The sequence below is a fragment of the Ascaphus truei genome, chromosome 7 (genome assembly GCF_040206685.1).
Source record: "Ascaphus truei isolate aAscTru1 chromosome 7, aAscTru1.hap1, whole genome shotgun sequence".
NCBI classification, from domain to species: Eukaryota; Metazoa; Chordata; class Amphibia; order Anura; family Ascaphidae; genus Ascaphus; species Ascaphus truei.
Window position 1 is genome coordinate 8,876,162 of NC_134489.1, and position 26,368 is coordinate 8,902,529.

The window sequence follows — 26,368 nt, forward strand, 5'->3', positions numbered from 1 at the left end:
CCCTCTCATTCCGCCCCGTCCTGCCATGCGCAGCCACCCTCATTCCGCTCCGTCCTGCCACGCGCAGCCACCCTCTCATTCCGCTCCGTCGTGCCACGCGCAGCCACCCTCTCATTCCGCTCCGTCCTGCCATGCGCAGCCTCCCTTTCATTCCGCTCCGTCCTGCCATGTGCAGCCACCCTCTCATTCCGCTCCGTCCTGCCACGCGCAGCCACCCTCTCATTCCGCTCCGTCCTGCCATGCGCAGCCACCCTCTCATTCCGCTCCGTCCTGCCATGCGCAGCCACCCTCTCATTCCGCTCCGTCCTGCCATGCGCAGCCACCCTTTCATTCCGCTCCGTCCTGCCACGCGCAGCCACCCTCTCATTCCGCTCCGTCCTGCCACGCGCAGCCACCCTCTCATTCCGCTCCGTCCTGCCATGCGCAGCCACCCTCTCATTCCGCTCCGTCCTGCCATGCGCAGCCACCCTTTCATTCCGCTCCGTCCTGCCATGCGCAGCCACCCTCTCATTCCGCTCCGTCCTGCCACGCGCAGCCACCCTCTCATTCCGCTCCGTCCTGCCACGCGCAGCCACCCGCTCATTCCGCTCCGTCCTGCCATGCGCAGGCACCCTTTCATTCCGCTCCGTCCTGCCACGCGCAGCCACCCTCATTCCGCTCCGTCCTGCCACGCGCAGCCACGCTCTCATTCCGCTCCGTCCTGCCGTGCGCAGCCACCCTCTCATTCCGCTCCGTCCTGCCGTGCGCAGCCACCCTCTCATTCCGCTCCGTCCTGCCGTGCGCAGCCACCCTCTCATTCCGCTCCGTCCTGCCACGCGCAGCCACCCTCTCATTCCGCTCCGTCCTGCCACGCGCAGCCACCCTCATTCCGCTCCGTCCTGCCACGCGCAGCCACCCTCTCATTCCGCTCCGTCCTGCCATGCGCAGCCACCCTCTCATTCCGCTCCGTCCTGCTACGCGCAGCCACCCTCTCATTCCACTCCGTCCTGCCACGCGCAGCCACCCTCTCATTCCGCTCCGTCCTGCCACGCGCAGCCACCCTCTCATTCCGCCCCGTCCTGCCATGCGCAGCCACCCTCATTCCGCTCCGTCCTGCCATGCGCAGCCACCCTCTCATTACGCTCCGTCCTGCCTCGCGCAGCCACCCTTTCATTCCGCTCCGTCCTGCCACGCGCAGCCACCCTTTCATGCCGCTCCGTCCTGCCACGCGCAGCCACCCTTTCATTCCGCTCCGTCCTGCCACGCGCAGCCACCCTTTCATGCCGCTCCGTCCTGCCACGCGCAGCCACCCTCTCATTACGCTCCGTCCTGCCACGCGCAGCCACCCTCTCATTCCGGTCCGTCCTGCCATGCGCAGCCACCCTCTCATTCTGCTCCGTCCTGCCACGCGCAGCCACCCTCTCATTCTGCTCCGTCCTGCCACGCGCAGCCACCCTCTCATTCCGCTCCGTCCTGCCACGCGCAGCCACCCTCTCATTCCGCTCGGTCCTGCCACGCGCAGCCACCCTCTCATTCCGCTCCGTCCTGCCACGCGCAGCCACCCTCTCATTCCGCTCCGTCCTGCCACGCGCAGCCACCCTCTCATTCCGCTCCGTCCTGCCATGCGCAGCCACCCTTTCATTCCGCTCTGTCCTGCCATGCGCAGCCACCCTTTCATTCCGCTCCGTCCTGCCATGCGCAGCCACCCTCTCATCCCGCTCCGTCCTGCCACGCGCAGCCACCCTCTCATTCCGCTCCGTACTGCCATGCGCAGCCACCCTCTCATTCCGCTCCGTCCTGCCATGCGCAGCCACCCTCTCATTCCGCTCCGTCCTGCCACGCGCAGCCACCCTCTCATTCCGTTTCGTCCTGCCATGCGCAGCCACCCTTTCATTCCGCTCCGTCCTGACATGCGCAGCCACCCTTTCATGCCGCTCCGTCCTGCCACGCGCAGCCACCCTCTCATTCCGCTCCGTCCTGCCATGCGCAGCCACCCTTTCATTCCGCTCCGTCCTGCCACGCGCAGCCACCCTCTCATTGCGCTCCGTCCTGCCATGCGCAGCCACCCTTTCATTCCGCTCCGTCCTGCCACGCGCAGCCACCCTCTCATTCCGCTCCGTCCTGACATGCGCAGCCACCCTCTCATTCCGCTCCGTCCTGCCACGCGCAGCCACCCTTTCATTCCGCTCCGTCCTGCCATGCGCAGCCACCCTCTCATTCCGCTCCGTCCTGCCATGCGCAGCCACCCTCTCATTCCGCTCCGTCCTGCCACGCGCAGCCACCCTCTCATTCCGCTCCGTCCTGCCATGCGCAGCCACCCTCTCATTCCGCTCCATCCTGCCAAGCGCAGCCACCCTCTCATTCCGCTCCGTCCTGCCACGTGCAGCCACCCTCTCATTCCGCTCCGTCCTGCCATGCGCAGCCACCCTCTCATTCCGCTCCGTCCTGCCATGCGCAGCCACCCTTTCATTCCGCTCTGTCCTGCCATGCGCAGCCACCCTTTCATTCCGCTCCGTCCTGCCATGCGCAGCCACCCTCTCATTCCGCTCCGTCCTGCCACGCGCAGCCACCCTCTCATTCCGCTCCGTTCTGCCATGCGCAGCCACCCTCTCATTCCGCTCCGTCCTGCCATGCGCAGCCACCCTCTCATTCCGCTCCGTCCTGCCACGCGCAGCCACCCTCTCATTCCGTTCCGTCCTGCCATGCGCAGCCACCCTTTCATTCCGCTCCGTCCTGACATGCGCAGCCACCCTTTCATGCCGCTCCGTCCTGCCACGCGCAGCCACCCTCTCATTCCGCTCCGTCCTGCCATGCGCAGCCACCCTTTCATTCCGCTCCGTCCTGCCACGCGCAGCCACCCTCTCATTGCGCTCCGTCCTGCCATGCGCAGCCACCCTTTCATTCCGCTCCGTCCTGCCACGCGCAGCCACCCTCTCATTCCGCTCCGTCCTGACATGCGCAGCCACCCTCTCATTCCGCTCCGTCCTGCCACGCGCAGCCACCCTTTCATTCCGCTCCGTCCTGCCATGCGCAGCCACCCTCTCATTCCGCTCCGTCCTGCCATGCGCAGCCACCCTCTCATTCCGCTCCTTCCTGCCACGCGCAGCCACCCTCTCATTCCGCTCCGTCCTGCCATGCGCAGCCACTCTCTCATTCCGCTCCGTCCTGCCAAGCGCAGCCACCCTCTCATTCCGCTCCGTCCTGCCACGTGCAGCCACCCTCTCATTCCGCTCCGTCCTGCCATGCGCAGCCACCCTCTCATTCCGCTCCGTCCTGCCATGCGCAGCCACCCTTTCATTCCGCTCCGTCCTGCCATGCGCAGCCACCCTCTCATTCCGCTCCGTCCTGCCATGCGCAGCCACCCTTTCATTCCGCTCCGTCCTGCCACGCGCAGCCACCCTCTCATTCCGCTCCGTCCTGCCACGCGCAGCCACCCTCTCATTCCGCTCCGTCCTGCCACGCGCAGCCACCCTCTCATTCCGCTCCGTCCTGCCACGCGCAGCCACCCTCTCATTCCGCTCCGTCCTGCCATGCGCAGCCAACCTCTCATTCCGCTCCGTCCTGCCACGCGCAGCCACCCTCTCATTCCGCTCCGTCCTGCCACGCGCAGCCACCCTCTCATTCCGCTCGGTCCTGCCACGCGCAGCCACCCTCTCATTCCGCTCCGTCCTGCCACGCGCAGCCACCCTCTCATTCCGCTCCGTCCTGCCACGCGCAGCCACCCTCTCATTCCGCTCCGTCCTGCCACGCACAGCCACCCTCTCATTCCGCTCCGTCCTGCCATGCGCAGCCACACTCTCATTCCGCTCCGTCCTGCCACGCGCAGCCACCCTCTCATTCCGCTCCGTCCTGCCATGCGCAGCCACCCTTTCATTCCGCTCTGTCCTGCCATGCGCAGCCACCCTTTCATTCCGCTCCGTCCTGCCATGCGCAGCCACCCTCTCATTCCGCTCCGTCCTGCCACGCGCAGCCACCCTCTCATTCCGCTCCGTTCTGCCATGCGCAGCCACCCTCTCATTCCGCTCCGTCCTGCCATGCGCAGCCACCCTCTCATTCCGCTCCGTCCTGCCACGCGCAGCCACCCTCTCATTCCGTTCCGTCCTGCCATGCGCAGCCACCCTTTCATTCCGCTCCGTCCTGACATGCGCAGCCACCCTTTCATGCCGCTCCGTCCTGCCACGCGCAGCCACCCTCTCATTCCGCTCCGTCCTGCCATGCGCAGCCACCCTTTCATTCCGCTCCATCCTGCCACGCGCAGCCACCCTCTCATTGCGCTCCGTCCTGCCATGCGCAGCCACCCTTTCATTCCGCTCCGTCCTGCCACGCGCAGCCACCCTCTCATTCCGCTCCGTCCTGACATGCGCAGCCACCCTCTCATTCCGCTCCGTCCTGCCACGCGCAGCCACCCTTTCATTCCGCTCCGTCCTGCCATGCGCAGCCACCCTCTCATTCCGCTCCGTCCTGCCATGCGCAGCCACCCTCTCATTCCGCTCCGTCCTGCCACGCGCAGCCACCCTCTCATTCCGCTCCGTCCTGCCATGCGCAGCCACCCTCTCATTCCGCTCCGTCCTGCCAAGCGCAGCCACCCTCTCATTCCGCTCCGTCCTGCCACGTGCAGCCACCCTCTCATTCCGCTCCGTCCTGCCATGCGCAGCCACCCTCTCATTCCGCTCCGTCCTGCCACGCGCAGCCACCCTCTCATTCCGCTCCGTCCTGCCACGCGCAGCCACCCTCTCATTCCGCCCCGTCCTGCCATGCGCAGCCACCCTCATTCCGCTCCGTCCTGCCATGCGCAGCCACCCTCTCATTCCGCTCCGTCCTGCCACGCGCAGCCACCCTCTCATTCCGCTCCGTCCTGCCACGCGCAGCCACCCTCTCATTCCGCCCCGTCCTGCCATGCGCAGCCACCCTCATTCCGCTCCGTCCTGCCATGCGCAGCCACCCTCTCATTCCGCTCCGTCCTGCCATGCGCAGCCACCCTCATTCTGATCCGTCCTGCCATGCGCAGGCACCCTCTCATTCCGCTCCGTCCTGCCACGCGCAGCCACCCTCTCATTCCGCTCCGTCCTGCCATGCGCAGCCACCCTCATTCCGCTCCGTCCTGCCATGCGCAGCCACCCTCATTCCGCTCCGTCCTGCCACGCGCAGCCACCCTCTCATTTCGCTCCGTCCTGCCACGCGCAGCCACCCTCTCATTCCGCTCCGTCCTGCCATGCGCAGCCACCCTCTCATTCCGCTCCGTCCTGCCATGCGCAGCCACCCTTTCATTCCGCTCTGTCCTGCCACGCGCAGCCACCCTCTAATTCCGCTCCGTCCTGCCACGCGCAGCCACCCTCTCATTCCGCTCCGTCGTGCCACGCGCAGCCACCCTCTCATTCCGCTCCGTCTTGCCATGCGCAGCCTCCCTTTCATTCCGCTCCGTCCTGCCACGTGCAGCCACCCTCTCATTCCGCTCCGTCCTGCCACGCGCAGCCACCCTCTCATTCCGCTCCGTCCTGCCATGCGCAGCCACCCTCTCATTCCGCTCCGTCCTGCCATGCGTAGCCACCCTCATTCCGCTCCGTCCTGCCAAGCACAGCCACCCTCTCATTCCGCTCCGTCGTGCCACGCGCAGCCACCCTCTCATTCCGCTCCGTCCTGCCACGCGCAGCCACCCTCTCATTCCGCTCCGTCCTGCCACGCGCAGCCACCCTCTCATTTCGCTCCGTCCTGCCACGCGCAGCCACCCTCTCATTCCGCTCCGTCCTGCCACGCGCAGCCACCCTCTCATTCCGCTCCGTCGTGCCACGCGCAGCCACCCTCTCATTCCGCTCCGTCCTGCCATGCGCAGCCTCCCTTTCATTCCGCTCCGTCCTGCCACGTGCAGCCACCCTCTCATTCCGCTCCGTCCTGCCACGCGCAGCCACCCTCTCATTCCGCTCCGTCCTGCCATGCGCAGCCACCCTCTCATTACGCTCCGTCCTGCCATGCGCAGCCACCCTCTCATTCCGCTCCGTCCTGCCATGCGCAGCCACCCTTTCATTCCGCTCCGTCCTGCCATGCGCAGCCACCCTCTCATTCCGCTCCGTCCTGCCACGCGCAGCCACCCTCTCATTCCGCTCCGTCCTGCCACGCGCAGCCACCCGCTCATTCCGCTCCGTCCTGCCATGCGCAGGCACCCTTTCATTCCGCTCCGTCCTGCCACGCGCAGCCACCCTCATTCCGCTCCGTCCTGCCACGCGCAGCCACCCTCTCATTACGCTCCGTCCTGCCATGCGCAGCCACCCTCTCATTCCGCTCCGTCCTGCCACGCGCAGCCACCCTCTCATTCCACTCCGTCCTGCCACGCGCAGCCACCCTCTCATTCCGCTCCGTCCTGCCACGCGCAGCCACCCTCATTCCGCTCCGTCCTGCCATGCGCAGCCACCCTCATTCCGCTCCGTCCTGCCATGCGCAGCCACCCTCTCATTACGCTCCGTCCTGCCACGCGCAGCCACCCTTTCATTCCGCTCCGTCCTGCCACGCGCAGCCACCCTTTCATGCCGCTCCGTCCTGCCACGCGCAGCCACCCTTTCATTCCGCTCCGTCCTGCCACGCGCAGCCACCCTTTCATGCCGCTCCGTCCTGCCACGCGCAGCCACCCTCTCATTACGCTCCGTCCTGCCACGCGCAGCCACCCTCTCATTCCGGTCCGTCCTGCCATGCGCAGCCACCCTCTCATTCCGCTCCGTCCTGCCACGCGCAGCCACCCTCTCATTCCGCTCCGTCCTGCCACGCGCAGCCACCCTCTCATTCCGCTCGGTCCTGCCACGCGCAGCCACCCTCTCATTCCGCTCCGTCCTGCCACGCGCAGCCACCCTCTCATTCCGCTCCGTCCTGCCATGCGCAGCCACACTCTCATTCCGCTCCGTCCTGCCACGCGCAGCCACCCTCTCATTCCGCTCCGTCCTGCCATGCGCAGCCACCCTTTCATTCCGCTCTGTCCTGCCATGCGCAGCCACCCTTTCATTCCGCTCCGTCCTGCCATGCGCAGCCACCCTCTCATTCCGCTCCGTCCTGCCACGCGCAGCCACCCTCTCATTCCGCTCCGTTCTGCCATGCGCAGCCACCCTCTCATTCCGCTCCGTCCTGCCATGCGCAGCCACCCTCTCATTCCGCTCCGTCCTGCCACGCGCAGCCACCCTCTCATTCCGTTTCGTCCTGCCATGCGCAGCCACCCTTTCATTCCGCTCCGTCCTGACATGCGCAGCCACCCTTTCATGCCGCTCCGTCCTGCCACGCGCAGCCACCCTCTCATTCCGCTCCGTCCTGCCATGCGCAGCCACCCTCTCATTCCACTCCGTCCTGCCATGCGCAGCCACCCTCTCATTCCGCTCCGTCCTGCCATGCGCAGCCACCCTTTCATTCCGCTCCGTCCTGCCATGCGCAGCCACCCTCTCATTCCGCTCCGTCCTGCCATGCGCAGCCACCCTCTCATTCCGCTCCGTCCTGCCATGCGCAGCCACCCTCTCATTCCGCTCCGTCCTGCCATGCGCAGCCACCCTTTCATTCCGCTCCGTCCTGCCATGCGCAGCCACCCTCTCATTCCGCTCCGTCCTGCCATGCGCAGCCACCCTCTCATTCCGCTCCGTCCTGCCATGCGCAGCCACCCTCTCATTCCGCTCCGTCCTGCCATGCGCAGGCACCCTCTCATTCCGCTCCGTCCTGCCATGCGCAGCCACCCTTTCATTCCGCTCCGTCCTGCCATGCGCAGCCACCCTCTCATTCCGCTCCGTCCTGCCACGCGCAGCCACCCTCTCATTCCGCTCCGTCCTGCCACGCGCAGCCACCCTCTCATTCCGCTCTGTCCTGCCATGCGCAGCCACCCTTTCATTCCGCTCCGTCCTGCCATGCGCAGCCACCCTCTCATTCCGCTCCGTCCTGCCATGCGCAGCCACCCTCTCATTCCGCTCCGTCCTGCCATGCGCAGCCACCCTTTCATTCCGCTCCGTCCTGCCATGCGCAGCCACCCTCTCATTCCGCTCCGTCCTGCCATGCGCAGCCACCCTCTCATTCCGCTCCGTCCTGCCATGCGCAGCCACCCTCTCATTCCGCTCCGTCCTGCCATGCGCAGCCACCCTTTCATTCCGCTCCGTCCTGCCATGCGCAGCCACCCTCTCATTCCGCTCCGTCCTGCCACGCGCAGCCACCCTCTCATTCCGCTCCGTCCTGCCACGCGCAGCCACCCTCTCATTCCGCTCTGTCCTGCCATGCGCAGCCACCCTTTCATTCCGCTCCGTCCTGCCATGCGCAGCCACCCTCTCATTCCGCTCCGTCCTGCCACGCGCAGCCACCCTCTCATTCCGCTCCGTCCTGCCACGCGCAGCCACCCTCTCATTCCGCTCCGTCCTGCCATGCGCAGCCACCCTCTCATTCCGCTCCGTCCTGCCATGCGCAGCCACCCTCTCATTCCGCTCCGTCCTGCCACGCGCAGCCACCCTCTCATTCTGCTCCGTCCTGTCACGCGCAGCCACCCTCTCATTCCGCTCCGTCCTGCCACGCGCAGCCACCCTTTCATTCCGCTCCGTCCTGCCATGCGCAGCCACCCTCTCATTCCGCTCCGTCCTGCCACGCGCAGCCACCCTCTCATTCCGCTCCGTCCTGCCACGCGCAGCCACCCTCTCATTCCGCTCCGTCCTGCCACGCGCAGCCACCCTCTCATTCCGCTCCGTCCTGCCACGCGCAGCCACCCTCTCATTCCGCTCCGTCCTGCCACGCGCAGCCACCCTCTCATTCCGCTCCGTCCTGCCACGCGCAGCCACCCTCTCATTCCGCTCCGTCCTGCCATGCGCAGCCACCCTCTCATTCCGCTCCGTCCTGCCATGCGCAGCCACCCTCTCATTCCGCTCCGTCCTGCCATGCGCAGCCACCCTTTCATTCCGCTCCGTCCTGCCATGCGCAGCCACCCTTTCATTCCGCTCCGTCCTGTCACGCGCAGCCACCCTCTCATTCCGCTCCGTCCTGCCATGCGCAGCCACCCTCTCATTCCGCTCCGTCCTGCCACGCGCAGCCACCCTCTCATTCCGCTCCGTCCTGCCATGCGCAGCCACCCTTTCATTCCGCTTCGTCCTGCCATGCGCAGCCACCCTCTCATTCCGCTCCGTCCTGCCATGCGCAGCCACCCTCTCATTCCGCTCCGTCCTGCCATGCGCAGCCACCATCTCATTCCGCTCCGTCCTGTCATGCGCAGCCACCCTCTCATTCCGCTCCGTCCTGCCATGCGCAGCCACCCTCTCATTCCGCTCCGTCCTGCCACGCGCAGCCACCCTCTCATTCCGCTCCGTCCTGCCATGCGCAGCCACCCGCTCATTCCGCTCCATCCTGCCATGCGCAGCCACCCTCTCATTCCGCTCCGTCCTGCCATGCGCAGCCACCCTTTCATTCCGCTCCGTCCTGCCATGCGCAGCCACCCTTTCATTCTGCTCCGTCCTGCCATGCGCAGCCACCCTCTCATTCCGCTCCGTCCTGCCATGCGCAGCCACCCTCTCATTCCGCTCCGTCCTGCCATGCGCAGCCACCCTCTCATTCCGCTCCGTCCTGCCACGCGCAGGCACCCTCTCATTCCGCTCCGTCCTGCCACGCGCAGCCACCCTCTCATTCCGCTCCGTCCTGCCACGCGCAGCCACCCTCTCATTCCGCTCTGTCCTGCCATGCGCAGCCACCCTCTCATTCCGCTCCGTCCTGCCATGCGCAGCCACCCTCTCATTCCGCTCCGTCCTGCCACGCGCAGCCACCCTCTCATTCCGCTCCGTCCTGCCACGCGCAGCCACCCTCTCATTCCGCTCCGTCCTGCCATGCGCAGCCACCCTCTCATTCCGCTCCGTCCTGCCATGCGCAGCCACCCTTTCATTCCGCTCCGTCCTGCCACGCGCAGCCACCCTTTCATTCCGCTCCGTCCTGCCACGCGCAGCCACCCTCTCATTCTGCTCCGTCCTGTCACGCGCAGCCACCCTCTCATTCCGCTCCGTCCTGCCACGCGCAGCCACCCTCTCATTCCGCTCCGTCCTGCCATGCGCAGCCACCCTTTCATTCCGCTTCGTCCTGCCACGCGCAGCCACCCTCTCATTCCGCTCCGTCCTGCCACGCGCAGCCACCCTTTCATTCCGCTCCGTCCTGCCATGCGCAGCCACCCTCTCATTCCGCTCCGTCCTGCCATGCGCAGCCACCCTTTCATTCCGCTCCGTCCTGCCATGCGCAGCCACCCTCTCATTCCGCTCCGTCCTGCCATGCGCAGCCACCCTTTCATTCCGCTCCGTCCTGCCATGCGCAGCCACCCTCTCATTCCGCTCCGTCCTGCCATGCGCAGCCACCATCTCATTCCGCTCCGTCCTGCCATGCGCAGCCACCCTCTCATTCCGCTCCGTCCTGTCATGCGCAGCCACCCTCTCATTCCGCTCCGTCCTGCCACGCGCAGCCACCCTCTCAATCCGCTCCGTCCTGCCACGCGCAGCCACCCTCTCATTCCGCTCCGTCCTGCCACGCGCAGCCACCCTCTCATTCCGCTCCGTCCTGCCACGCGCAGCCACCCTCTCATTCCGCTCCGTCCTGCCATGCGCAGCCACCCTCTCATTCCGCTCCGTCCTGCCATGCGCAGCCACCCTCTCATTCCGCTCCGTCCTGCCATGCGCAGCCACCCTTTCATTCCGCTCCGTCCTGCCATGCGCAGCCACCCTTTCATTCCGCTCCGTCCTGTCACGCGCAGCCACCCTCTCATTCCGCTCCGTCCTGCCACGCGCAGCCACCCTCTCATTCCGCTCCGTCCTGCCACGCGCAGCCACCCTCTCATTCCGCTCCGTCCTGCCACGCGCAGCCACCCTCTCATTCCGCTCCGTCCTGCCACGCGCAGCCACCCTCTCATTCCGCTCCGTCCTGCCACGCGCAGCCACCCTCTCATTCCGCTCTGTCCTGCCATGCGCAGCCACCCTTTCATTCCGCTCCGTCCTGCCATGCGCAGCCACCCTCTCATTCCGCTCCGTCCTGCCACGCGCAGCCACCCTCTCATTCCGCTCCGTCCTGCCATGCGCAGCCACCCTCTCATTCCGCTCCGTCCTGCCATGCGCAGCCACCCTTTCATTCCGCTCCGTCCTGCCATGCGCAGCCACCCTCTCATTCCGCTCCGTCCTGCCATGCGCAGCCACCCTTTCATTCCGCTCCGTCCTGCCATGCGCAGCCACCCTCTCATTCCGCTCCGTCCTGCCATGCGCAGCCACCCTCTCATTCCGCTCCGTCCTGCCATGCGCAGCCACCCTCTCATTCCGCTCCGTCCTGCCATGCGCAGCCACCCTCTCATTCCGCTCCGTCCTGCCATGCGCAGCCACCCTTTCATTCCGCTCCGTCCTGCCATGCGCAGCCACCCTTTCATTCCGCTCCGTCCTGCCATGCGCAGCCACCCTCTCATTCCGCTCCGTCCTGCCATGCGCAGCCACCCTCTCATTCCGCTCCGTCCTGCCATGCGCAGCCACCCTTTCATTCCGCTCCGTCCTGCCATGCGCAGCCACCCTCTCATTCCGCTCCGTCCTGCCACGCGCAGCCACGCTCTCATTCCGCTCCGTCCTGCCACGCGCAGCCACCCGCTCATTCCGCTCCGTCCTGCCATGCGCAGCCACCCTTTCATTCCGCTCCGTCCTGCCATGCGCAGCCACCCTCTCATTCCGCTCCGTCCTGCCACGCGCAGCCACGCTCTCATTCCGCTCCGTCCTGCCGTGCGCAGCCACCCTCTCATTCCGCTCCGTCCTGCCGTGCGCAGCCACCCTCTCATTCCGCTCCGTCCTGCCATGCGCAGCCACCCTCTCATTCCGCTCCGTCCTGCCACGCGCAGCCACCCTCTCATTCCGCTCCGTCCTGCCACGCGCAGCCACCCTCTCATTCCGCTCCGTCCTGCCACGCGCAGCCACCCTCTCATTCCGCTCCGTCCTGCCATGTGCAGCCACCCTCTCATTCCGCTCCGTCCTGCCATGCGCAGCCACCCTCTCATTCCGCTCCGTCCTGCCACGCGCAGCCACCCTCTCATTCCGCTCCGTCCTGCCACGCGCAGCCACCCTCTCATTCCGCTCCGTCCTGCCACACGCAGCCACCCTCTCATTCCGCCCCGTCCTGCCACGCGCAGCCACCCTCTCATTCCGCCCCGTCCTGCCATGCGCAGCCACCCTCTCATTCCGCTCCGTCCTGCCACGCGCAGCCACCCTTTCATGCCGCTCCGTCCTGCCACGCGCAGCCACCCTTTCATTCCGCTCCGTCCTGCCATGCGCAGCCACCCTTTCATGCCGCTCCGTCCTGCCACGCGCAGCCACCCTCTCATTACGCTCCGTTCTGCCATGCGCAGCCACCCTTTCATTCCGCTCCGTCCTGCCATGCGCAGCCACCCTCTCATTCCGCTCCGTCCTGCCATGCGCAGCCACCCTCTCATTCCGCTCCGTCCTGCCATGCGCAGCCACCCTCTCATTCCGCTCCGTCCTGCCATGTGCAGCCACCCTCTCATTCCGCTCCGTCCTGCCATGCGCAGCCACCCTTTCATTCTGCTCCGTCCTGCCACGCGCAGCCACCCTCTCATTCCGCTCCGTCCTGCCACGTGCAGCCACCCTCTCATTCCGCTCCGTCCTGCCATGCGCAGCCACCCTTTCATTCTGCTCCGTCCTGCCATGCGCAGCCACCATCTCATTCCGCTCCGTCCTGTCATGCGCAGCCACCCTCTCATTCCGCTCCGTCCTGCCATGCGCAGCCACCCTTTCATTCTGCTCCGTCCTGCCATGCGCAGCCACCCTTTCATTCCGCTCCGTCCTGCCATGCGCAGCCACCCTCTCATTCCGCTCCGTCCTGCCATGCGCAGCCACCCTTTCATTCCGCTCCGTCCTGCCATGCGCAGCCACCCTCTCATTCCGCTCCGTCCTGCCATGCGCAGCCACCCTCTCATTCCGCTCCGTCCTGCCATGCGCAGCCACCCTCTCATTCCGCTCCGTCCTGCCATGCGCAGCCACCCTCTCATTCCGCTCCGTCCTGCCATGCGCAGCCACCCTTTCATTCCGCTCCGTCCTGCCATGCGCAGCCACCCTTTCATTCCGCTCCGTCCTGCCATGCGCAGCCACCCTCTCATTCCGCTCCGTCCTGCCATGCGCAGCCACCCTCTCATTCCGCTCCGTCCTGCCATGCGCAGCCACCCTTTCATTCCGCTCCGTCCTGCCATGCGCAGCCACCCTCTCATTCCGCTCCGTCCTGCCACGCGCAGCCACGCTCTCATTCCGCTCCGTCCTGCCACGCGCAGCCACCCGCTCATTCCGCTCCGTCCTGCCATGCGCAGCCACCCTTTCATTCCGCTCCGTCCTGCCATGCGCAGCCACCCTCTCATTCCGCTCCGTCCTGCCACGCGCAGCCACGCTCTCATTCCGCTCCGTCCTGCCGTGCGCAGCCACCCTCTCATTCCGCTCCGTCCTGCCGTGCGCAGCCACCCTCTCATTCCGCTCCGTCCTGCCATGCGCAGCCACCCTCTCATTCCGCTCCGTCCTGCCACGCGCAGCCACCCTCTCATTCCGCTCCGTCCTGCCACGCGCAGCCACCCTCTCATTCCGCTCCGTCCTGCCACGCGCAGCCACCCTCTCATTCCGCTCCGTCCTGCCATGTGCAGCCACCCTCTCATTCCGCTCCGTCCTGCCATGCGCAGCCACCCTCTCATTCCGCTCCGTCCTGCCACGCGCAGCCACCCTCTCATTCCGCTCCGTCCTGCCACGCGCAGCCACCCTCTCATTCCGCTCCGTCCTGCCACACGCAGCCACCCTCTCATTCCGCCCCGTCCTGCCACGCGCAGCCACCCTCTCATTCCGCCCCGTCCTGCCATGCGCAGCCACCCTCTCATTCCGCTCCGTCCTGCCACGCGCAGCCACCCTTTCATGCCGCTCCGTCCTGCCACGCGCAGCCACCCTTTCATTCCGCTCCGTCCTGCCATGCGCAGCCACCCTTTCATGCCGCTCCGTCCTGCCACGCGCAGCCACCCTCTCATTACGCTCCGTTCTGCCATGCGCAGCCACCCTTTCATTCCGCTCCGTCCTGCCATGCGCAGCCACCCTCTCATTCCGCTCCGTCCTGCCATGCGCAGCCACCCTCTCATTCCGCTCCGTCCTGCCATGCGCAGCCACCCTCTCATTCCGCTCCGTCCTGCCATGTGCAGCCACCCTCTCATTCCGCTCCGTCCTGCCATGCGCAGCCACCCTTTCATTCTGCTCCGTCCTGCCACGCGCAGCCACCCTCTCATTCCGCTCCGTCCTGCCACGTGCAGCCACCCTCTCATTCCGCTCCGTCCTGCCACGCGCAGCCACCCTCTCATTCCGCTCCGTCCTGCCACGCGCAGCCACCCTCTCATTCCGCTCCGTCCTGCCACGCGCAGCCACCCTCTCATTCCGCTCCGTCCTGCCACGCGCAGCCACCCTCTCATTCCGCTCCGTCCTGCCATGCGCAGCCACCCTCTCATTCCGCTCCGTCCTGCCATGCGCAGCCACCCTCTCATTCCGCTCCGTCCTGCCATGTGCAGCCACCCTCTCATTCCGCTCCGTCCTGCCATGCGCAGCCACCCTTTCATTCTGCTCCGTCCTGCCACGCGCAGCCACCCTCTCATTCCGCTCCGTCCTGCCACGTGCAGCCACCCTCTCATTCCGCTCCGTCCTGCCACGCGCAGCCACCCTCTCATTCCGCTCCGTCCTGCCACGCGCAGCCACCCTCTCATTCCGCTCCGTCCTGCCACGCGCAGCCACCCTCTCATTCCGCTCCGTCCTGCCACGCGCAGCCACCCTCTCATTCCGCTCCGTCCTGCCACGCGCAGCCACCCTCTCATTCCGCTCCGTCCTGCCACGCGCTGCCACCCTCTCATTCCGCTCCGTCCTGCCACGCGCAGCCACCCTCTCATTCCGCTCCGTCCTGCCATGCGCAGCCACCCTCTCATTCCGCTCCGTCCTGCCACGCGCAGCCACCCTTTCATTCCGCTCCGTCCTGCCACGCGCAGCCACCCTTTCATTCCGCTCCGTCCTGCCACGCGCAGCCACCCTCTCATTCCGCTCCGTCCTGCCATGCGCAGCCACCCTTTCATTCCGCTCCGTCCTGCCATGCGCAGCCACCCTCTCATTCCGCTCCGTCCTGCCATGCGCAGCCACCCTCTCATTCCGCTCCGTCCTGCCATGCGCAGCCACCCTCTCATTACGCTCCGTTCTGCCATGCGCAGCCACCCTTTCATTCCGCTCCGTCCTGCCATGCGCAGCCACCCTCTCATTCCGCTCCGTCCTGCCATGCGCAGCCACCCTCTCATTCCGCTCCGTCCTGCCATGCGCAGCCACCCTCTCATTCCGCTCCGTCCTGCCATGTGCAGCCACCCTCTCATTCCGCTCCGTCCTGCCATGCGTAGCCACCCTTTCATTCTGCTCCGTCCTGCCACGCGCAGCCACCCTCTCATTCCGCTCCGTCCTGCCACGTGCAGCCACCCTCTCATTCCGCTCCGTCCTGCCACGCGCAGCCACCCTCTCATTCCGCTCCGTCCTGCCACGCGCAGCCACCCTCTCATTCCGCTCCGTCCTGCCACGCGCAGCCACCCTCTCATTCCGCTCCGTCCTGCCACGCGCAGCCACCCTCTCATTCCGCTCCGTCCTGCCATGCGCAGCCACCCTCTCATTCCGCTCCGTCCTGCCATGCGCAGCCACCCTCTCATTCCGCTCCGTCCTGCCATGTGCAGCCACCCTCTCATTCCGCTCCGTCCTGCCATGCGCAGCCACCCTTTCATTCTGCTCCGTCCTGCCACGCGCAGCCACCCTCTCATTCCGCTCCGTCCTGCCACGTGCAGCCACCCTCTCATTCCGCTCCGTCCTGCCACGCGCAGCCACCCTCTCATTCCGCTCCGTCCTGCCACGCGCAGCCACCCTCTCATTCCGCTCCGTCCTGCCACGCGCAGCCACCCTCTCATTCCGCTCCGTCCTGCCACGCGCAGCCACCCTCTCATTCCGCTCCGTCCTGCCACGCGCAGCCACCCTCTCATTCCGCTCCGTCCTGCCACGCGCTGCCACCCTCTCATTCCGCTCCGTCCTGCCACGCGCAGCCACCCTCTCATTCCGCTCCGTCCTGCCATGCGCAGCCACCCTCTCATTCCGCTCCGTCCTGCCACGCGCAGCCACCCTTTCATTCCGCTCCGTCCTGCCACGCGCAGCCACCCTTTCATTCCGCTCCGTCCTGCCACGCGCAGCCACCCTCTCATTCCGCTCCGTCCTGCCATGCGCAGCCACCCTTTCATTCCGCTCCGTCCTGCCATGCGCAGCCACCCTCTCATTCCGCTCCGTCCTGCCATGCGCAGCCACCCTCTCATTCCGCTCCGTCCTGCCATGCGCAGCCACCATCTCATTCCGCTCCGTCCTGTCATGCGCAGCCACCCTCTCATTCCGCTCCGTCCTGCCATGCGCAGCCACCCTTTCATTCTGCTCCGTCCTGCCACGCGCAGCCACCCTCTCATTCCGCTCCGTCCTGCCACGCGCAGCCACCCTCTCATTCCGCTCCGTCCTGCCATGCGCAGCCACCCTTTCATTCCGCTCCGTCCTGCCACGCGCAGCCACCCTCTCATTCCGCTCCGTCCTGCCATGCGCAGCCACCCTTTCATTCCGCTCCGTCCTGCCATGCGCAGCCACCCTCTCATTCCGCTCCGTCCTGCCATGCGCAGCCACCCTCTCATTCCGCTCCGTCCTGCCATGCGCAGCCACCCCCTCATTCCGCTCCGTCCTGCCATGCGCAGCCACCCTCTCATTCCACTCCGTCCTGCCATGCGCAGCCACCCTCTCATTCCGCTCCGTCCTGCCATGCGCAGGCACCCTCTCATTCCGCTCCGTCCTGCCACGCGCAGCCACCCTCTCATTCCGCTCCGTCCTGCCACGCGCAGCCACCCTCTCATTCCGCTCTGTCCTGCCATGCGCAGCCACCCTTTCATTCCGCTCCGTCCTGCCATGCGCAGCCACCCTTTCATTCCGCTCCGTCCTGCCATGCGCAGCCACCCTCTCATTCCGCTCCGTCCTGCCATGCGCAGCCACCCTCTCATTCCGCTCCGTCCTGCCATGCGCAGCCACCGTCTCATTCCGCTCCGTCCTGCCATGCGCAGCCACCCTCTCATTCCGCTCCATCCTGCCATGCGCAGCCACCCTCTCATTCCGCTCCGTCCTGCCACGCGCAGCCACCCTCTCATTCCGCTCCGTCCTGCCATGCGCAGCCACCCTCTCATTCCGCTCCGTCCTGCCATGCGCAGCCACCCTTTCATTCCGCTCCGTCCTGCCATGCGCAGCCACCCTCTCATTCCGCTCCGTCCTGCCATGCGCAGCCACCCTCTCATTCCGTCCATGTCTGTGCTGCTTCTGTTATAACTGGAAGGTTTTCCTGGATCTGTGTGTGTCTGGTCTACGTTCTCATTGGCCGTCCTATCCCAGGGAGTGGGGGTGAGGAGGAGAGGGGGTGAGGGGTGAGAGGGCGAGGGGGCGAGGGGGGGAGAGGGGGTGATGGGGTGAGAGGGTTAGGGGGTGAGGGGGTGAGAGGGGGTGAGAGGGAGAGGGGGTGCGGGTATACCATGTTTCATTGGAATTATAGGAGACGTCTGGAATTAGTGACAGTTGAAATCCCAATGCTGAAATTAAAAATAAACAGGAAAAATAAAACAGTATGAGGAAGGTATTTTTTTTTTTAGCCTTTTTAAAAGAAACATAAAAACAATGTATAATGGTAGCAAGTGCTGCTGTTACATACCAATGGCTATTACTATACAGTTTCTGACAGGTAAAAGTGTGCAATAAGTCTGTCCTGGGACCCCTTCTCTTTTCTCTACACACTCTCTAGGTGACCTAATCACATCTTTTGGGTCTAAATATCACCTCTATGCTGACGACACACAAATTTACCTTTCAACCCCTGACCTTACAGCTGCTATACAGACCAAAGTTTCTGAATGCTTCTCTGGAATATCATCCTGGATGGCCCTCCGCCGACTGAAACTTAACATGGCAAAAACAGAGCTCCTTATACTTCCTCCCAAACCTGGCCCTACTACCTCCTTCCACATTGCTATTGGAAATACGATCATTCACCCAGTAGCCCAAGCACGCTGCCTAGGGGTCACACTCGACTCCTCTCTCACATTTGCCCCTCATATTCAAAACGTTTCTAAAACCTGTCGCTTTTTCCTACGCAATATAACTAAGATACGCCCTTTCCTCTGTTGCTCAACTGCTAAAACTCTGACTCAGGCCCTCATTCTCTCCCGTCTTGATTACTGTAACCTCCTGCTGTCCGGCCTTCCTGCCTCTCACCTGTCTCCCCTACAATCTATCCTTAACGCTGCTGCCAGAATCACTCTACTCTTTTCTAGATCTGTCTCAGCGTCTCCCCTCCTGAAATCCCTCTCCTGGCTTCCAATCAAATCCCGCATCTCACACTCCATTCTTCTCCTCACTTTTAAAGCTTTACACTCTTCTGCTCCTCCTTACATCTCAGCCCTAATTTCTCGCTATGCACCATCCAGACTCTTGCGTTCTGCTCAAGGATGTCTTCTTTCTACCCCCTTTGTATCTAAAGCCCTCTCCCGCCTTAAACCTTTTTCACTGACTGCCCCGCACCTCTGGAATGCCCTTCCCCTCAGTACCCGACTAGCACCCTCTCTATCCACCTTTAAGACCCACTTGCTTAAAGAAGCATATGAATAGCACTGTGAACATTCTGAACACATGATACATAAAGCTTGGCCCCCTGCAGACGCACTTACCAGAACTCCCTCCTACTGTCTCTTTTTCTAGAAAGGATTTGGACAGTCCGGGAGACTTCCAGGCTGCAGGACTTCAATATAGAGGTGGGCTTTGAACAGCCGTAATATTTTAATTTGCGGATATTATAATATATACTTTCAGATCACCAAATGTATTAACACTAAATCACTCATCACAGTATAGAATGTGGGCGCTGGGGCTGTGTACTGTCCCGTTGGTCCTAGGAGGGAACGACCCCTTAAACATTGAAGTAAACCTCTTCAGAACTCATTTCAGAAAGGGTTTATATCCTACCTAAAAGACAAACCCCTTTAGGCTGCGGTGCCCAGAAATGAATGGCAATTCGAGTTCTTCCTGAATGGAATTATAGTGAACACCACAAAGTATAACTTTATCTATGAAGAACCATCATGAAATGTATCACAACATACAATGCATCTACACTTCTCAGGGCCAATACAGATATGAATACAGATACTGAAATGCCCTGTTGACAGAATGACAGTTTTTAGCCCAGTGTTTCTTACTCCTTTCTAACCCGTTTCCAAAGGTAAATCTAGTTACATCTCTGCACACATATACACAGTATAAAGCTGGCCCAACCTCACAGACGGTAGGGGTGTGGAGAGCACAGAAAAAGCGGGTTTGCAGAGAGAGAGAGAGAGAGGGGGAGAGGGGGGCAGAGAGAGAGGCAGAAGCAGAGAAAGAGGCAGAAGCAGAGAAAGAGGCAGAGAGTGAGGGAAGAGAGGCAGAGAGAGAGGCAGAGAGAGAGGCAGAGAGAGAGGCAGAGGCAGAGAGAGAGGCAGAGAGAGAGAGGCAGAGGCAGAGAGAGAGGCAGAGGCAGAGAGAGAGGCAGAGGCAGAGAGAGAGGCAGAGGCAGAGAGAGAGGCAGAGAGAGAGAGGCAGAGGCAGAGAGAGAGAGGCAGAGGCAGAGTGAGAGGCAGAGTGAGAGGCAGAGTGAGAGGCAGAGTGAGAGGCAGAGAGAGCGAGGCAGAGGCAGAGAGAGAGAGGCAGAGAGAGAGGCAGAGAGAGCGAGGCAGAGGCAGAGAGAGAGGCAAAGAGAGAGGCAGAGAGAGAGAGGCAGAGGCAGAGAGAGAGAGGCAGAGGCAGAGAGAGAGGCAGAGACAGAGAGAGGCAGAGACAGAGAGAGGCAGAGAGAGAGGTAGAGGCAGAGAGAGAGGCAGAGGCAGAGAGAGAGGCAGAGGCAGAGAGAGAGGCAGAGGCAGAGAGAGAGGCAGAGGCAGAGAGAGAGGCAGAGGCAGAGAGAGAGGCAGAGGCAGAGAGAGAGGCAGAGACAGAGAGAGAGGCAGAGGCAGAGAGATTCCGTGTTGTCTTAGTACATGGGCGGCCAACTCCAGTCCTCTAGGGCCACCAACAGGTCAGGTTTTAAGGATATCCCTGCTTCAGCACAGGTGACTCAATCAGTAGCTCAGTAAATGACTGTGCCACCTGTGCTGAAGCAGGCATATCCTTAAAACCTGACTTGTTGGTGGCCCTTAAGGACTGGAGTTGGCCACTGTTAGCATGTCATACTCACGTCGGTTTTGACCTCCACTTTTCCTGGCATCAGGTAGTGCTCCTCCTGCACAATGCTGCTGGGGAAGAAGCCCAACTGGGCGGCCTGCTCTCCGTAATACTCCCCCTGCACCTGGAGAGAAGAGGAAACCGTGTCACCTCCCTACACCTACCACACAGCTATAATTCCAGCAGGACCGTGTCACCTCCCTACCACACAGCTATAATTCCAGCAGTACCGTGTCACCTCCCTACCACACAGCTATAATTCCAGCAGTACCGTGTCACCTTCCTACACCTACCACACAGCTATAATTCCAGCAGTACCGTGTCACCTCCCTACCACACAGCTATAATTCCAGCAGTACCGTGTCACCTTCCTACACCTACCACACAGCTATAATTCCAGCAGGACCGTGTCACCTCCCTACACCTACCACACAGCTATAATTCCAGCAGGACCGTGTCACCTCCCTACACCTACCACACAGCTATAATTCCAGCAGTACCGTGTCACCTCCCTACACCTACCACACAGCTATAATTCCAGCAGGACCGTGTCACCTCCCTACACCTACCACACAGCTATAATTCCAGCAGTACCGTGTCACCTCCCTACACCTACCACACAGCTATAATTCCAGCAGTACCGTGTCACCTCCCTACACCTACCACACAGCTATAATTCCAGCAGTACCGTGTCACCTCCCTACATCTACCACACAGCTATAATTCCAGCAGTACCGTGTCACCTCCCTACACCTACCACACAGCTATAATTCCAGCAGTACTGTGTCACCTCCCAACATCTACCACACAGCTATAATTCCAGCAGGACCGTGTCACCTCCCTACCACACAGCTATAATTCCAGCAGTACCGTGTCACCTCCCTACACCTACCACACAGCTATAATTCTAGCAGTACCGTGTCACCTCCCTACACCTACCACACAGCTATAATTCCAGCAGGACCGTGTCACCTCCCTACACCTACCACACAGCTATAATTCCAGCAGTACCGTGTCACCTCCCTACACCTACCACACAGCTATAATTCCAGCAGTACTGTGTCACCTCCCTACACCTACCACACAGCTATAATTCCAGCAGTACCGTGTCACCTCCCTACACCTACCACACAGCTATAATTCCAGCAGTACCGTGTCACCTCCCTACATCTACCACACAGCTATAATTCCAGCAGTACCGTGTCACCTCCCTACACCTACCACACAGCTATAATTCCAGCAGGACCGTGTCACCTCCCTACACCTACCACACAGCTATAATTCCAGCAGTACCGTGTCACCTCCCTACACCTACCACACAGCTATAATTCCAGCAGTACCGTGTCACCTCCCTACACCTACCACACAGCTATAATTCCAGCAGGACCGTGTCACCTCCCTACACCTACCACACAGCTATAATTCCAGCAGTACCGTGTCACCTCCCTACATCTACCACACAGCTATAATTCCAGCAGGACCGTGTCACCTCCCTACACCTACCACACAGCTATAATTCCAGCAGGACCGTGTCACCTCCCTACACCTACCACACAGCTATAATTCCAGCAGGACCGTGTCACCTCCCTACACCTACCACACAGCTATAATTCCAGCAGTACCGTGTCACCTCCCTACACCTACCACACAGCTATAATTCCAGCAGGACCGTGTCACCTCCCTACACCTACCACACAGCTATAATTCCAGCAGTACCGTGTCACCTCCCTACACCTACCACACAGCTATAATTCCAGCAGTACCGTGTCACCTCCCTACACCTACCACACAGCTATAATTCCAGCAGTACCGTGTCACCTCCCTACATCTACCACACAGCTATAATTCCAGCAGTACCGTGTCACCTCCCTACACCTACCACACAGCTATAATTCCAGCAGTACTGTGTCACCTCCCAACATCTACCACACAGCTATAATTCCAGCAGGACCGTGTCACCTCCCTACCACACAGCTATAATTCCAGCAGTACCGTGTCACCTCCCTACACCTACCACACAGCTATAATTCTAGCAGTACCGTGTCACCTCCCTACACCTACCACACAGCTATAATTCCAGCAGGACCGTGTCACCTCCCTACACCTACCACACAGCTATAATTCCAGCAGTACCGTGTCACCTCCCTACACCTACCACACAGCTATAATTCCAGCAGTACTGTGTCACCTCCCTACACCTACCACACAGCTATAATTCCAGCAGTACCGTGTCACCTCCCTACACCTACCACACAGCTATAATTCCAGCAGTACCGTGTCACCTCCCTACATCTACCACACAGCTATAATTCCAGCAGTACCGTGTCACCTCCCTACACCTACCACACAGCTATAATTCCAGCAGGACCGTGTCACCTCCCTACACCTACCACACAGCTATAATTCCAGCAGTACCGTGTCACCTCCCTACACCTACCACACAGCTATAATTCCAGCAGTACCGTGTCACCTCCCTACACCTACCACACAGCTATAATTCCAGCAGGACCGTGTCACCTCCCTACACCTACCACACAGCTATAATTCCAGCAGTACCGTGTCACCTCCCTACATCTACCACACAGCTATAATTCCAGCAGGACCGTGTCACCTCCCTACACCTACCACACAGCTATAATTCCAGCAGTACCGTGTCACCTCCCTACACCTACCACACAGCTATAATTCCAGCAATATCGTGTCACCTCCCTACACCTACCACACAGCTATAATTCCAGCAGGACCGTGTCACCTCCCTACACCTACCACACAGCTATAATTCCAGCAATATCGTGTCACCTCCCTACACCTACCACACAGCTATAATTCCAGCAGTACCGTGTCACCTCCCTACATCTACCACACAGCTATAATTCCAGCAGTACCGTGTCACCTCCCTACATCTACCACACAGCTATAATTCCAGCAGGACCGTGTCACCTCCCAACATCTACCACACAGCTATAATTCCAGCAGGACCGTGTCACCTCCCTACACCTACCACACAGCTATAATTCCAGCAGTACCGTGTCACCTCCCTACATCTACCACACAGCTATAATTCCAGCAGTACCGTGTCACCTCCCTACACCTACCACACAGCTATAATTCCAGCAGGACCGTGTCACCTCCCTACACCTACCACACAGCTATAATTCCAGCAGTACCGTGTCACCTCCCTACACCAACCACACAGCTATAATTCCAGCAGGACCGTGTCACCTCCCTACATCTACCACACAGCTATAATTCCAGCAGGACCGTGTCACCTCCCTACATCTACCACACAGCTATAATTCCAGCAGTACCGTGTCACCTCCCTACACCTACCACACAGCTATAATTCCAGCAGGACCGTGTCACCTCCCTACACCTACCACACAGCTATAATTCCAGCAGGACCGTGTCACCTCCCTACACCTACCACACAGCTATAATTCCAGCAGGACCGTGTCACCTCCCTACATCTAGCACACAGCTATAATTCCAGCAGTACCGTGTCACCTCCCTACATCTAGCACACAGCTATAATTCCAGCAGGACCGTGTCACCTCCCTACACCTACCACACAGCTATAATTCCAGCAGTACCGTGTCACCTCCCAACATCTACCACACAGCTATAATTCCAGCAGGACCGTGTCACCTCCCTACACCTACCACACAGCTATAATTCCAGCAGTACCGTGTCACCTCCCTACACCTACCACACAGCTATAATTCCAGCAATATCGTGTCACCTCCCTACACCTACCACGCAGCTATAATTCCAGCAGCACCGTGTCACCTCCCTACATCTAGCACACAGCTATAATTCCAGCAGTACCGTGTCACCTCCCTACACCTACCACACAGCTATAATTCCAGCAATATCGTGTCACCTCCCTACACCTACCACACAGCTATAATTCCAGCAGGACCGTGTCACCTCCCTACACCTACCACACAGCTATAATTCCAGCAGGACCGTGTCACCTCCCTACACCTACCACACAGCTATAATTCCAGCAGGACCGTGTCACCTCCCTACACCTACCACACAGCTATAATTCCAGCAGGACCGTGTCACCTCCCTACACCTACCACACAGCTATAATTCCAGCAGTACCGTGTCACCTCCCTACACCTACCACACAGCTATAATTCCAGCAGGACCGTGTCACCTCCCTACACTGCATTAGGCAGTGAGGCATTTAAAGTGAGGTTTTTAAGTGATACAGTTAGACTACAGTTTGACTAGAGGTGACTGGGGACTGCTTCTTTCTGCAAACTCTTTAACTCAAGACAACAAATGGTAAGCTATTCAGATCACACTATGATCCCATGCTTGTTAGCCTGCATAGTTTAACCCCCCACCCCTTTACAACTTCTTTCACTGCAGCCTCTCCCAAAACTGACTGCACAAAACACTGAAACCCTGACTTGACCCTAGCATTGCAATGCAGCAAAACACATGACAAGGTACAGGTTCACCCCTGCTGTTTAGTCTGCACACACTCACTCTGCTCATAACAGCTCCATGCAACACTGCCTACCTCTGGCATCATGAACCTGCTATGTCTTCTAACTTTTTTCTTTCTCCTGGCCTCATGGAGATGTTACTCCCTCTATCCACTACAAACTCCTCCATCCTGGCCCGCACCCAACATCACCATACACCCTGGACTACTCAAAAGCCTTGCACTATCTACTGAATGTTGGTGGAGAACTCTAAAAACCAGCACACCAACCACTGCTCACTCTAATGGAAAACACCACAAATCTACAACTTGTAAACAACTACCCAAATTTCTTCTCATACTATTACTCTCTCTAGCAGGTGATATTGAAACTAACCCAGGTCCTCCCATTTCAGCTCTGTCCCATGCCCCTGAGAATTCCACCTTTAAATTCCAAAAAGGGCTATCTGTCGCCCATATAAACATCCGGAGCCTGCTGCCCAAACTAGACGAACTAAGGGCATGGTGCCTTATGCATAAACCCAAAGCCATCGTTCTTACAGAAACATGGCTATCCTCTAAAACCCCTGATGCAAATATCGCCATTCAGGGATACTCCATTTTTAGGAGAGATAGGTCAAAGAGAGGAGGAGGGGTGTTATTTTATATTGCAGACACCTTACAATTTACACTGCTACATTGCCCACCAAGTCCACCCTCTTTTGAAACTCTAGTTGGCAAAATCTGCCTCCCCTTTTCTAAGCCCATCTTGCTTGCTGGCATCTACCGCCCCCCTAAAGCCCTTCTACAATCCCTGACTGATATCACCCAATTTCTTGCCTCCATTTCCTCTCTGAATGAGAAGAGTGAGCTGCTAGTTCTTGGGGATTTCAACTTCAATTGGCTTGACCCTAAAAACCACAAAATCCAGATACAACTCAAGTCACTTAACCTATCGCAACTCATTTCCCAACCCACACGAATAAACCTGAAGTCGCATAACCATTCCTTGCTAGACTGGATTCTCTCCTCAAACCCCAGCAGAATCCAATCCTCTGGCATCCTTCCTGACATTTTCAGTGACCATGCAATAGTGTACTGTGTAAGGAAAATTAAACCGCCCCATTCAAGCCCCAAAGTTCTCCTCACTAGAACATTTAAAAACTTTAACCCACAACAGTTTCTGGATGACCTTACCAACTGCCCATGGCACAGAATCGATTTAATTCCCGACCCTGATTCTGCGCTTGACTATTTCCAATCCGAGTTCTTAAAACTCTGCGATACCCATGCTCCACTACGCAAAATAAGGGTACGGGGGGCCCACCTTCCATGGGTTACACCTGACCTTATAGCACTCTACCAGTTCAGGGATGCCTTGTGGAAAAGCTACAAAGTAACTGGCACTACCAAGGATCTCAATCACTACAGATGCCTGCGGAACGTGTGCACAAGGCAAACAAGGCATGCAAAAGCACAATATTACTCTGACAATCTCCTCCAGAATACATCAAACCCAGCTAATTTCTGGAAGGTTATCAACAATATATTCCAGCCTCCTAACCATCAACAACCAAGTAATATCACTAAGGGGGATATTACTCTGACAAACCCCACTGACATTGCAAATGCATTCAATGATTACTTTGTG

At 60.8% G+C, this 26,368-nt stretch overlaps 1 protein-coding gene across 1 annotated transcript in view; it reads right to left on the bottom strand.

Moving 5' to 3' along the window:
* MIA (MIA SH3 domain containing) overlaps positions 1 to 26,368 on the bottom strand; it is a 76,003-nt gene that overhangs the window by 9,079 nt on the left and 40,556 nt on the right. The window contains exons 3-4 of the mRNA XM_075606725.1: positions 20,293 to 20,403; positions 17,566 to 17,623 (exon numbers count right to left, since the gene is read on the bottom strand). Coding sequence (XP_075462840.1) covers positions 17,600 to 17,623; positions 20,293 to 20,403 — 135 coding nt within the window. The 3' untranslated portion in view covers positions 17,566 to 17,599. The remainder of the gene's footprint in view (positions 1 to 17,565; positions 17,624 to 20,292; positions 20,404 to 26,368) is intronic.